The 13,864-nt window shown below is 42.7% G+C and overlaps 1 protein-coding gene across 1 annotated transcript in view; it reads left to right on the top strand.

Moving 5' to 3' along the window:
* Window positions 1-13,864, top strand: part of LOC142195098 (mannosyl-oligosaccharide 1,2-alpha-mannosidase IA-like) — a 107,041-nt gene that overhangs the window by 66,541 nt on the left and 26,636 nt on the right. The window contains exons 6-9 of the mRNA XM_075264623.1: window positions 253-347; window positions 5,214-5,337; window positions 5,523-5,616; window positions 8,053-8,168. Coding sequence (XP_075120724.1) covers window positions 253-347; window positions 5,214-5,337; window positions 5,523-5,616; window positions 8,053-8,168 — 429 coding nt within the window. The remainder of the gene's footprint in view (window positions 1-252; window positions 348-5,213; window positions 5,338-5,522; window positions 5,617-8,052; window positions 8,169-13,864) is intronic.

Genomic DNA, 13,864 nt, shown 5'->3' with positions numbered 1-13,864 from the left:
CCGGGGGTGCAGGTGGAGGGAAAGGGGAGGGCCAGAGGTGCAGCAGCGGGGCCGTGGGGTCCTGGCCCACGACACTGTGGGAGGTAACCGCGCTGGATGCAAGGAAAGGGCCATGGGGTGCCACAGGCCGGATCGCGCAAGGGGGAGGGGACAGCGGACGAGGTCGCGGGCTATAGCTAGTATTTGTAATAAAAAAAAGTAGAAACTGAAATATGAGCAAGGCCTGAATTGAAATATTGCATTTGTTTCCAGGTTTTCCGTGAAAAAGCAATCGTTCTTGGGAAGAAATTGTTACCAGCATTTAGTACGCCTACTGGAATCCCTCGTGGTATTATCAACCTTGGAAAGTAAGACTTTCTTCTGAATGTATGGATGGCAATGCAATAAAAGCACTTTAAACTATGCAGCCATAGCTTGGTATTCAATCTCGTATTGTGCTGACATTTAGAGGTTCATTCTGCACATGATATCGCATGTACCCATTAGATAATTTCCGATTCTTCTGTTGGGCTGTCATGTTTGATTTCTTTTATCATTGATTTGTGCTGGCTGAATTGAGTAGAGTCTTTTGAAAGAACAGACTTGACTGTAGATGAGTAACTGGCCTCTTTGGCTGACAGCTATAACTGAGACAAATTGGAAACAGATAAGGTCAGTGTCCCTAGAATAGTTTCTATTTTAGAGGATAAGCCACAGGTCAGATCACAGTCAACACTTATGTTAATACCAAGTAAGAATATCATTTAAGGTGTTATGGCACAAGGCGAGAACAGGAGGTCCTTTACCCTGGTGCGCATTTAGCCACGCTGAATGTAGGTGTGTTTGGTGGTGGACGACACCATTCACTTCAATAGGAGCACCAGAGATAGATGATTGCTGTACGTCATCTATCTATCTTGTTCTCCAATAGCCAAGTGCTCCCATTGAAGTGAATGGGAGTGCCATCCACCTCCATTAAGCCTGGCTGTGGTCAGGGATCATGGGGGTCTCAGCAGTCAGGATCACACCATTCCAATACATAGAGGATAAGTACTTTCTGTGGCATAACCCCTTTAACTAGGTGCACAGAAAAAGTTAAATACATTTATGTGCGCTCAACTCTGCTATACCTGAGATGTAGCAGGGCTGTGCGCTCTACTCTGCTACATCTGAGATGTAGTAGAGCTGTGCGCTCAACTCTGCTATACCTGAGATGTAACAGAGCTGTGCACTCAACGCTGCTACATCTGAGATGTAGTAATTCTGTGCGCTCAACTCTGCCACATCTGAGATGTAGTAGAGCTGTGCGCTAAACTCTGCTATACCAGAGATGTAGCAGAGCTGTGCGCTCAACTCTGCTACATCTGAGATCGGACCATAATGGAGACTGCTGTGGACCGATCTTAGACTCTGCCTCCTTCGGCACAACCAGCGTTGATTGGCCGAATGCTGTACACTGTATGGCATTAGGCCAATCAACGCTGGTCAATGCATTCCTATGAGAAAAAGTAAGCTCCCACTGTGCGCTCAACTCTGCTATACCTGAGATGTAGCAGAGCTGTGTTAAAAAAAGTCAGCTCCCGCATTATTAGTGATGTAATACAGTGACTTGGGCGTGTTAGATGCCCCCAGGCATGCTTCCCCTGCTGTCCCAGTTGCATTCCAGAGGTGTTGTCATCATTTCCTGGGGTGTCATAGTGGACTTGGTGACCCTCCTGAGTCGAATAGTGGTTTCCCCTTAAACAAAGCCTTTTCCCCAATAGACTATAATGGGATTTGATATTCGTTAGAATAGTCGAATATTGAGGGGCTATTCGAAACGAATATCGAATATTTCACTGTTTGCTCATCTCTAATAATAATGTTAAAAATATTAAGTTGTTAAATATCATTCTAGACATTGCTGGAGCTGAGAGGGCATCACCACATTCACAGTTTTAACATAGTTTTTGAGAAATTGATGAGCTACTTGTAACGTGTTGGTACGAAGCAAATAGTAAAAAAATTATTGAAAAAAACAACATTTTTTAATCCACATGATGTATTTTCTATAGGAAAAAGAAACAGTGTCCTGGTTATGACTCAGTACACACGTGTAATTTGCTGTCACTGCTAGTATCCTTTCTTTGACAAGATAATTTCAGATTAAGGATTTTTGGAACATCTAATCAGTAAGAGTTATAATAACTACTTCATGTCTTGCCTCCATCTCAGATTATTATTACTCTCTTCTAACCAAAATAGAAACATCCACAATATATTGAGACTTGGGAATTCTACTGTGTAAATAACCATGGATTACAAATATATGTTTTATAATTATTTTTCTCTAGTTATATCAACGCTTTGTATTTACTTGTAACTAGATGGAGAGGATGCTTGTTTCATGAACATGCCGAAAAAGAACAATAAAGAGTAGTAAATGGTCTTCAGTTTTCAGTTTGCCCTTGTGGCTTTAGTTTTGGTAGATATCTCAGGTCTACTGATATTTAGAACATGTAGGCTATAGACAAATCCAGAGATACCAAAGTATACAACGAAAGTTGAGTTGTATTATTACTCTATTCACATTGACCTGGAATTGCGCTAGTATAAGTCTATCAAGGCTCACAGAACTGTTTTTTTTGTCAATTACCAGACCTTACCATTTCAGCAAAAGCAACACACAAGACTTGGTTCAGAAGTGGGATATTACAGGATCTATGGCTGATGCCCAAAAAAAAGATTGACACCTACATATTTGGATATCCAGAAGCATATTATATGTGCAGCTGCTGAAACAGGGAGCCAGCTGCAACTACAGCCGAAGGACTCCTAGAGAAGGCAGAGACGTTTACTACCATCCCTGCCTTCCTGATCACTGTCTACACAATGCTCAATGAGAGCTGTATACAAAGCTATAGGCACCGCTATGATGCAGGTTCCCTCTGACCAGGCGGTGACGTGATCCACTGGGGATCAGAGTCTGTTAGAGCTGCTGGGTCTTACATGACTCTAAGGGCCCCTTCACACGGCATAAGCGCTTGGCTCATTCCGAGCCGTACACGCAAGCGTTTCTAAACACTTCCCATTCACTTCAATAGCAGCGCTCGTAAAGCCGGCTTTACGCACGCTCCCTTTGAAGTGAATGGGAAGTGTTTAGAAGCGCTCGCGTGTACGGCTCAGAATGAGCCGAGCGCTTACGCCATGTGAAGGGGCCCTTATCAGCTCTATAGCTATGGGCTAGGCTGTATTCCTCATGTAACTCGACTAAATGTTACAGCCCCAGTTACAGGGAAAATCAACCTCCCCCACAAAAAAAAAATAATGACCTAATTGGGAAAAGAAAGAAAGTAAGTAGAAAAGTAAAATAATTTAAAAAAATGTCAATAACAGGAAAAACTATTCAAAACAGTTTTTAGTAGCATTTTGTGCTATTAAATAAAAAGGAAAAGTGAAAAACAGACACGTTTTCCCCTCTCTTTTGTTAATGTTTTCCCAGATATAAAAAAAATTGAAACACATGCAAAAATAAAAACAACTTAAAAATAAAGCTGTGAAGCACCTGATGCAACAAATAACTCAGTGAGTTCTGGTCAACTACAACCCCCAAGCACTGAGGTAAAAACAGTCCTGGGTGTGCTCTGCTCTCCAAACCAGAGCGGAATCAGGCTCCAGAGTTCTTCACCAGATCTCCTGAGTTGGACTTGGTTAAAGTCCGGGGCCCAGATACGCCACTGCCCAGAGAGTGATGCACACCCAGCGAACCCCAAATAGGAAGACTCAGTAGGACTCAGACACTAACCATAGAGTGAAGTCCAGGAGAGCAGGATGGGCTTGAGTAACAGGTGAGCAGGAGGGTAATCCAGGGGAGTCACGCAGATACCCAAGGAACAAATTTGTGGTCAAGCAAGCCAAGTCGATAACTGGAGGTCATGTGGTAGCAGAAGGCAGAGTCAGAAGCGTAGTCAGGGAAGCCAGGTCATACACTGGAAGTAAACGGAGTATCCAAAAACAGCATCCAAAAGGGAGGTCAGTTGGAAGCCAAAGGTCATACACATGAGGTCAGGAAGGTGCCAAATCAGGATTACGGAGGAGAGGTCTGTAAAGCAAGCCAGGTCAACAATCCAGGAATCGAAGAACAGGGACAGGAGGCAGGAGACAGGTGACAGGGAGCAAGGATGGAAAACGCAACACAGCAGAGGCCCTGGCCTGTCCTAACAAAAGCCCTATATATCACTGAAAAAAGACACAGAAATTAGTTGAATAATGCAAATGATAAAGATGTTATAGCCCTTAATACGTACATACAAAAAACCCGAAAATGTGTCTGGTCCTGGTGGTTAAAAGGGTTGCCACTGGAAGTGCTGCAACTGCCTACTTAATTCAATGAGTATGATGACATTGTTGGTATATCAGTATTTGGGGCCCTGCTTTTAATTTTGGCCAGGGCCCCACTGTTTATATTAAACTGTGGACTGACCACCGGTGGCATTTACACTAGACTGTGGACTGATTGCAGTACTTACACTTGCCTGTGGACTGACTAGTGGCAGCATTTATACTAGACTATAGTTCATAGTTCATCCGGGATACACACAAATATAGAGAATAAACCATGGGAGTTCAGATTAAACATATAGAAAGATTCTTTTCAGAGAAGACCCTAATAGAAATGGAGGTGATTGTCTTTCACAATTGTCATAAAAGGTTCACAAGTTATTCCTAATAAATGCAAATGTCCATGAAAAATGTTGTATCCACAGATGTCCTATATGTCTGCTGAGCATGAGTAATTTGTTTTCCTAAATTCAGGCAGCATTGACAGCAGAACGTATTGTGAACAAAATGTTGTGGCCTCCATGGACACCAGATCTAACATTGTGCAACTGTGGAGCTCTCAGAACAAAAGCGTTATAAAAAGGATACCCAGAATTTGGCCAAACTGAAACATTCAGAATATTGAATTTAAAGTGTTACAAAAGATGTTTCTGAATGTGACAAGAAATATATTGTACATCTTTATTTTTTATGGCTAATTTCTGAATTCTAAGCCAGAACATAATGTCATGCAATGTATTCACAAATTTGCCTTTAAGATTTTATGGTGTCACCTTTATGTATACTATATATAGTATGCTATGTATACTATAATCTGTATATGGGGTTCAAAACTGTAAAACTGCATTGATGTTACCAATGTTTGTAGCATGCGTCACATTGTAACTAATTATTATATTGTACGATTATTTTAGTGGCTTGAACTGGAGCTGGGGATGGGCGTCTGCTGGGAGCAGCATTTTAGCTGAATTTGGAACTTTGCACTTGGAGTTTCTGAAACTGAGTGAGCTATCTGGAGACTCAGTATTCATTGACAAGGTATAAACTGTCACAATTTCAGATTTTGTCTACGGAGATGTATCATAGAAATATAATCTGATCTTCTGCAACATACTTTCAAATAATTGTAAATCATGTTTATTATCTAGTTCCACAGGAAGTGGAAAATCCATTATTAAATTCATTAATATTATTGATTAATATTGTTTATTTATTTTCTGCAGGTAAACACCATTAGGAGAATATTGAAAAAAATGGAGAAACCTCATGGACTGTATCCTAATTATTTCAGTCCTGTCAGTGGGAGCTGGGTCCAACGTACGTACTGCAATATAAGCTCAGTTGATTCACAGAGCAGGTCTTTTCTGAAACAGTTGTGGTATAAAAATGAAGGCTGTAGAAAGTGGTAGTAAAAAATAACATTAAGGCTGAGCCCCATGTGACATAAAATTTGGCTGCAGCGGACACGCCGTGGTAAAAACCGTGGCATTTTGCATCCACACATTACAGAAAAATATGCTGTGATTTCCACAACCATTGTGATTTTGGAAATTGCAGCAAGTCAATTATACTAAGGGTCCATTCACATGGAGTTTTTTTGGCACTGATTTTGACGCTGAATCTGCCTCAGAATCCACGTGGAAAAAAATCCTCCTATTGACTTCAATGGGTTTCTTTTTCCAGTAGCTTTTTTCCATGTGGATTTTGAGGTGGGTTCCGCGTCAAAATCAGTGCCAAAAAACTCCATGTGAATAAACCCTTAAAGGGGCTCTATCAGCAAAATTATGCTGATAGAGCCCCATGTATGCGTGAATAGCCTTTAGAAAGGCTATTCAGCCACTGCTAATCAAATTTTAAACCCCCCGCCTGTTTTAGAATAAAACTATAAAAACATATATGTAAATGATACCTGAACATGCACGCTGTGCGGTCATGCCCGATCCAACGTCATCTTCGGTCCCTCCTTCCTCTTCTTTTTTCTTCCAGCGACATCCTCCTGTCCTGGCTCTTCTCCGCCTTCATCTTCCTTTCTTCCGGATATGAAGAAGTTCGCGAGCGTTCTGCGCATGCTCACGTAGTTCTAAGGATACTTAGAACTACAACAAAAATGGCAGCGGCATGTGCGCAGTAGCACTCCATAGGGAACGCTACTGCGCACGCGTGGGATTTGAACACAACCCGCCGGAAAAACAGAAGATGAAGGCGGAGAAGATCCAGAAGAGTAGGATGTTGCTGGAAGAAGAAAGAAAAGGAAGGAGGGACCGAAGATGACGTCGGATCGTGCACGACCGCCCAGCGTGCATGTTCAGGTTTCATTTACATATATGTTTTTATAGTTTTATTTTAAAATGGGCGGGGGTTTAAAATTAGATTAGCGGTGCCTGAATAGCCTTTTTAAAGGCTATTCACGCATATGTGGGGCTCTATCAGCATAATTTTGCTGATGGAGCCCCTTTAAGGAAACAGTAGCGGTTTCCTGATAGTTACAACTGAAGCGGACTTTCTGTGAAAAGCGCTGCGGGAAAAACTGCAATGTATTTCTGCCATGGTGTTTCCTGCAGCACTTTTTTGCTCCGTGCTGGAGGTGGGTCGCCCAGGTGGGCAGCGGACGAAGTCGCGGGAAATGCTAGTCAAAAATATATAAACAAACATTTGCTTCCAGTGTGAATAAATTAAGGGACATAATGTGCGAATACCTTCATACCTACAGCAACATTTATCTACTGAACTGGTAATCCTATATTTATTGATTTATTGAGAGGCTTTCACATGGACTTGACACAAATATCCATCACATGGTCCATTCATTTGAGTGAACAATATGTGGTAGTACTTTCTACTGAATTATTGTTAGGTTTTCCTTCATCCTTGGAAAAGTCTTATCTTGCTTGCTTATCTTATCTTGCTGTAGTCCTGTATACAATTATATAATCCTAGATGAGCAGCATGCTTGCTGGCACTGGCTACACATGCTCCTTTGGTCCTGCCATAGGCACGAATGTAGTTGTAGGGGGTGCAGAGGAAGAAGTCACTAGCAAACTCTGGACACCTTTGGCCACATATCCATTCAACAGTCATTTGAATGGATCAGTGGTTATGATGGCAGCCTTCTTGTGCTTCTCTGCTTTATAAGAACAGCCAGAGTTTGCTGTACAGCAGTCATATGGAGCATCAGAATCTGTAGCTTGTAATATATTGACTTCTGTGAGAAATTGTTGTGGTTATGCCCTGTGGGAAGTAAACTGTGACTATCAAAGGGACTGTCCAGGATTTTGTTTATGGTCTATTATTAAGATAGACAATAAATGTCTGATTGCTGAGGCTGTCAGACTGTCTCTGCATGGATAAGCTGTTCGGGATTGTTTCTAATGTCCACACTATACAGTGCTCAGAGCAGGAAGCAGATAGCTCCATACACTGTATAGTGGCTGGTGCTATTACTACTTCGCTCCCATCAACTTCAAAATAGACTAAAAGATGAAAAAATAAAAAAAGCTTACTTTTAAAGACACTTTGTTAACTTGTAAGTTCCTAGACGCTTTAGACTTGACCCAATATAATCCAGTGGGTATGGATTGTATAAAGCATTTCATTATGAATCAATCATATGACAATGTTGAGTGAAATCTGGAATTTAACAGACACTTGGCATGGATGCTTAACAGCAAGATTTGCATGTGCACAAATGAAATGTCGGATTAATTTTCTTATCATCCTTCCTGTACAAATTGTGTGTCGCTTCTCCTTCTATAGATCATGTATCTCTTGGAGGACTTGGTGACAGCTTCTATGAATACTTAATCAAGTCTTGGCTGATGTCAGCTAAACAAGATAATGAAGCAAAGGCCATGTATTACGAAGCTGTAGAGGTATGAAACACATGTTTTGTCTTGTTTTTCTAGTAATGTACTATCTGATATTTAGATGTATGCAGATGGTACCTTGAGTACATATACATGTATATATCCAATAGGCATTATCAAGTCGTTAGGATTTATATATGTAAAAGCCAGGGGTAAAAGATAGAAGCTGTCTGGAAAATCACCAAGATTACAAATACACAACACAGTGTAGGTGGAATCTACTTTATAAAATTGTGTCAAACACATTAGATCATATGGAAACAAGAGTATAAGTAGGCGAGGAAAATAAGACAGAACCCTAGAATAGTAAATGAAATGAGTAGGACTTAACAGTGTTGCCTGGTATGCCATAAACGTGTGGCACTGATCCCACTGGCTAAAATCACAACAAGTAGACTCTACAACAGCAGCAAAATTGCTTCGGGAAAATAAAAAATAAAAAATAAATAAATAAAATATATTTAAAAAAAAAAAAAAAAAGGTGACATTCACCTCCTCCTTCACCGATTGAAATCAATGGGAGCCTGTCATTTCTTTTTCCGCGAGCGATCTGTTCCGGCTCCCAGAAAAAAGAAGCGACATGCTCATTCTTTAAGAGGATGCCGTAGCCGATTCAGCCGTGGACGTCTGGCCTGAAGACACTCCCTCCTGACTAGATCCATACATTTGGGCCTAATCCAGAGCAGAGTGCTCAGCCTTAAAAGATTATTTAAACTACGTTTGTAGATAAAACGCAGTTTTTGAACATTTTTGCAGTATTTTTTTAGCATTTTCCATGTCCCTATTAATACACCCAAATGATATGTTGTAGCTTTCACTGTGGCAAATAGACCATTCACAACAGAAAAACTTCCTGTTTAAGTCTAAGGCCCCACGTTGCGAAAAAGCTGCTTTTTTGTTGCAGATTTAGGTGTGTTGTTTTTTTTTTTTTAGCCAAATGGAGGAGTAGCTCCAAAAGGAATGAGAAATATAAAGGCAGCTCTTACACAGTAGCTTTCCATTATGCCACTCGTGGCTTTGGTTCAAAAAACTAAATGTGCAACAAAAAAAGCAGCTTTTCCAAAACATGGGGCCTTAGCAAATCAGGTAGTTATCAACTCTGCTGTACAGAGTGGGTGTGTTATCAGAATCGCCCTCTTACTAGTCAAAGGGTAACAATGACAGATGACAGAATCCCTGGGAGAGGGTTGGGTGCAGACTGTGATTGCCAAGCTGCATCAGACCAGAGCACTAGGGGGAGGGGATATTACCAGGGAAGGGGCATTATTCCTGTAATAGTGCCCCCACATGTAATAGTCCCCTCACATACTGTTACTATAATTATATTATACTTACAGAGCACTAATGGGGTGCTCGGGACACGTTCAGGTATATAGGAAGTGTGAAAGGATGTTTGGAGATGCCGTGGAGAGCGTTTGGCTTCCTGTCACATCCTTCAGCATGACCGGTTTGGCAGTGGGTCAGTAATGTGTGGGGTGACATTTCTTTGAAGGGCTGCACAGTCCTCCATGTGCTCGCCAAAGGTAAATTGACTGCCATTAGGTACCGAGATGAGATCCTCAGACCCCTTGTGAGACCATATGCTGGTGCGGTTGGCCCTGGGTTCCTCCTAATGCAGGACAATGCTAGACCTCATGTGGCTGAAGTGTGTCAGCAATTCCTGCAAGATGAAGGCATTGAAGCTATGAACTGGCCCGCCCATTCCCCAGACCTGAATCTGATTGAGCACATCTGGGGCATCATGTCTCGCTCCATCCACCAACATCACGTTGCACCACAGACTATCCAGGAGTTGGCAGATGCTTTAGTCCATGTATGGGAGGAGATCCCTCAGAAGACCATCCGCCACCTCATCAGGAGCATGCCCAGGGGTTGTAGGGAGGTCATACAGGCACGTTGAGGCCACACACACTACTGAGCCTCATTTTGACATGTTAAGGACATTACATCACAAATGGATCAGCCTGTAGTGTGTTTTTCCACTTTAATTTTTTTGGTGGGGGACTCCAAATCCAGGCCTCCATGGCCTCCTTGGTTAATAAATTTGATCTCCATTGATGATTTTAGTTTGATTTTATTGTCATCACATTCAACTTTGTAAAGAACAAAGTATTCAATGAGAATATTTCATTCATTCAGATCTAGGATGTGTTGTTTGAGTGTTCCCTTTACTTTTTTGAGATGTGTATAAAAAATATATATATATATATATATATATATATATATATATATATATATATATATATATATATATATATATATATTATACACATCCTTGCAGCTGAAAAGGAGTATCCATTTATAAAAAAAAAAAATATGGGCCAAATCGCAGGATGCATCAATACAAAACACTTCCTGATATATATCCTGTGTAAATTCATCCTCGTTTATCTGATTTATTTTCTGGTCAATGACCTCAGAGTGACGCTATGTTTGTAAACTCACTACCTCCTCTATTGTTTAGTCCATTTTTCTGCTCCATAAATAAGAATAGAAGAACAAATTAAACAACAGGGGGTCTGTTGGATATCCGTTAATTTTGCTGTTATAGTTTACAATTGTAGATGTACTCTGAGATGGAGGCTCAGAACAAAGCCTCTGATGAAGATAATAGAGGTCCTGTCATCAATACAAATTACTAAAGGCCATTCATCATTTGATTCTCACTCCACCCCTGATCAATTTGGCATTTTTAGTTCTAAAATCAATGCACCCCATCTAAAGATATTGCTCCTGGAAGATTATGTGTACAGTACACTAGCTCTTACTCCCCAAGTAGGTGGAAATCTTTTGTTTTTCTCATAAAGGCTATTCTTCCCCTACCTTTAGATGTCTTCTCCACGCCGTCGTTCCTTAGATATCTCGGTTTTCCTCCATATGCTAATTAGTTTTCTTGCAGCACTGGGAACGGTCCCCAGCGCTAAAACAGCACTGGGGGTGTCTCCTGTGCTGCGAGAATACTATCCAGTGCCGCCTTCTTCTTATTCGTCTCTTCCGCCTCTTCTTCCTTGCCCGTCATGTACATTTCAAAAAGCGTCGACTGCGCACGTCTGTCGCCATTTTCCTGTGGCCAAACAGGAAAGAAGAGGTGGAGGCGCCGAATAAGATAGGCAGGGGCGACACTGGATAGTTTTCTCGCAGCACTGGTGATGCCCTCATGCTGTTAGCATATGGACGAAAACCGGGATATCTAAGGAACGGAGGCGCGGAGAAGACATCTAAAGGTAGGAGAAGAATAGCTTTTCTTAAGGCTATTCCTACAAGGGTTTAGCTAAAAACGGGATTCTAATGATAGAATCCCTTTAAAGAGGACCTTTCATGGATTTGGGCACAGGCAGTTCTATATACTGCTGGAAAGTCGACAGTGCCTTGAACGCCCCCTCCCTCTGCTCACAGTACTCGTCCATAGATGAGTATTATCAGGAGGGGAGGGAGGCGTTCCTCCCCACTCACACTGTACAGCACGATAGGCGCTGCTGTGGAGAAGGACGTTCCTGACAGACTGTCAGAAACGCCCTTCTGACTGTAAAGAGCTATGGTACCGGTACCGATAGCTCTTTACCCGGGGCACAGATCGGGAAAGCGAATGGTGCGCTGAACTCAGCGCACTGTTGGCTTTCCAGCAGTATATAGAACTGCCTGTGCCCAAACCCATGAAAGGTCCTCTTTAACTCTATGCTGGATAAAGAAAGTAAATTAAAAGTTGTTAAAGCAGATGTTAAAGTCGACACTATAGAGGTACAAGAAGACAATGAGGATTATGTGCAGATTCTCCATGCAGATTTCAATGCAGAAAATCCACTGTGCAATCCATTAGCATACCTCTCAACTTTCAAAGTACAGAGAAAGACGCCACTCGCGCCGAAGAAAACTTTCAACTAACTTCTAAGTTGATTCCAGCATTTCCCATTTATTTCTCTTTGTGCTCCCACACAGTATAAGTCACTGTAACATTATATGCCCCCTCATTATAATGTTCCCCTCCAATTGACCCCACAGTATAAAGTCCCTCTCTTGGTGCCCTAGTTTAAAATCGGGGCAACTAAAGGCAGGATATTAAACTGGGGCAGCTGGAGGAGAACGTTAAACTATGGTGCAGCTGGAGGTTGACATTAAACTGGGGGCAGCTGGAGTGAGACATTAAACTTGGGGGAAACTAGAGGGGGACATTAATGTCCAGCTGTCCTCAGTTTAATGTCCTCCTCCAGCTGCCCCAGTTTAATGTACCCCTCCAGCTATCCCCACGGTTTAATAGCCTCCTCAAGTTGTCCCCAGTTTAATGCCCCCTTCCGATTGCCCTCAGTTTAATATCAGCAGTTTTTGCTCTTGGAGTCTTCAGGGAGATGCAGGCGTGTTATGAATGACGTCATCACATTGCGCCTACAGCTCCTGGTGCCAGAACACACAGGGGCACAGTAGAAAGTTCCTGCTTCACCACTGTATTCAACACATATGTGTCTTCTGGGTGCAGATGAGTTGAAGTCGGTACATACCTCTCGCTGACCAGGACAGGACCCAGAATTCGGGATGGTCATGCTGAATTGGTGAATGGTGAATTGGTGGTTGAGAGGCATGCCCATTAGCATTAAAAATAATGGAAAAATTACATTTTTCATGCCCGACACAGATTACTTCAGAGCAGAAATTAACCTACAGTGCAACATGTTCATTCATTTCTTTTATCCAGCACGTAAAAAAAAACTGCTTCAAAATCTACATGTACATATATGAAAATCCACACTATGCATATACATGTAGATTTTAGTGCAGATTTTTAGTACCGTATTTTACGGACTATAAGGCACACTGGACTATAAGCCGCATTGCCCATGAGCGCCTTATAGTCCGTCTCGGTTCATATATAAGGCACACCGGACTATAAGCCGCAGTCCGGTGCGCATTATATGTTATTGAAAGCGGCGGCAGGCAGACTTTGCCAGCGGCCGCTTAACCCCCCGCGTGCCAGCCGCTTCTATTGGAAGCGCTCGGCAGGCGAGGAGGGGCTCTATCAGCAAATCATGCTGATAGAGCCCAACCGTAAAAGTTAGATTAAACTACCCCACCCCCGTTTTAAAATAAAAGCCTGAAACAGAATGTGAAACTTACCGAGCGGTGCAGGGTGGGCGGGCATTCAGGCCTCCTCTTCCTCCGATGTTCCGTCCTCCTCCTCCGCCGCTCGCTAACTGAGAATGGCCTGGGCGCATGCGTAGCCGTAGTAGAAGCATTATGATATTGCGCATGCGCCCCGGCCATTATCAGCGAGCGCCGGAGGAGAAGGACGGAACATCGGAGGAAGAGGAGGCCTGAATGCCCGCCCGCCTGCCCTGCACCGCTGGGTAAGTTTCACGTTCTGTTTCAGGCCGGCGTGACAGCAGGGCTGCCGGACACTTCCCATTCATTTCTATGGGAGCCGGCATGCGAGCGCTCCCCATAGAAATGAATGGACTGCTTTTTTCCATTCATTTCTATGGGGAGCGCTCGCATGCCGGCTCCCATAGAAATGAATGGGAAGTGTCTGTCCATTCATTTCTATGGGGAGCGCTCGCATGCCGGCTCCCATAGAAATTAATAGGAAGTGTCCGGCAGCCCTGCTGTAACGCCGGCGTGTACGGCTGTGATTACACGCCGGCGTTCTGTAGTGTGAATGCACCCTTACGGTGCCTTTTATGTATGTACTAGCTGGTACCCGCGACTTCGTCTGC

Source organism: Leptodactylus fuscus, chromosome 2, assembly GCF_031893055.1.
Source record: "Leptodactylus fuscus isolate aLepFus1 chromosome 2, aLepFus1.hap2, whole genome shotgun sequence".
Taxonomy (NCBI): Eukaryota; Metazoa; Chordata; class Amphibia; order Anura; family Leptodactylidae; genus Leptodactylus; species Leptodactylus fuscus.
This window is presented reverse-complemented; position numbering and strand designations above follow the sequence as displayed.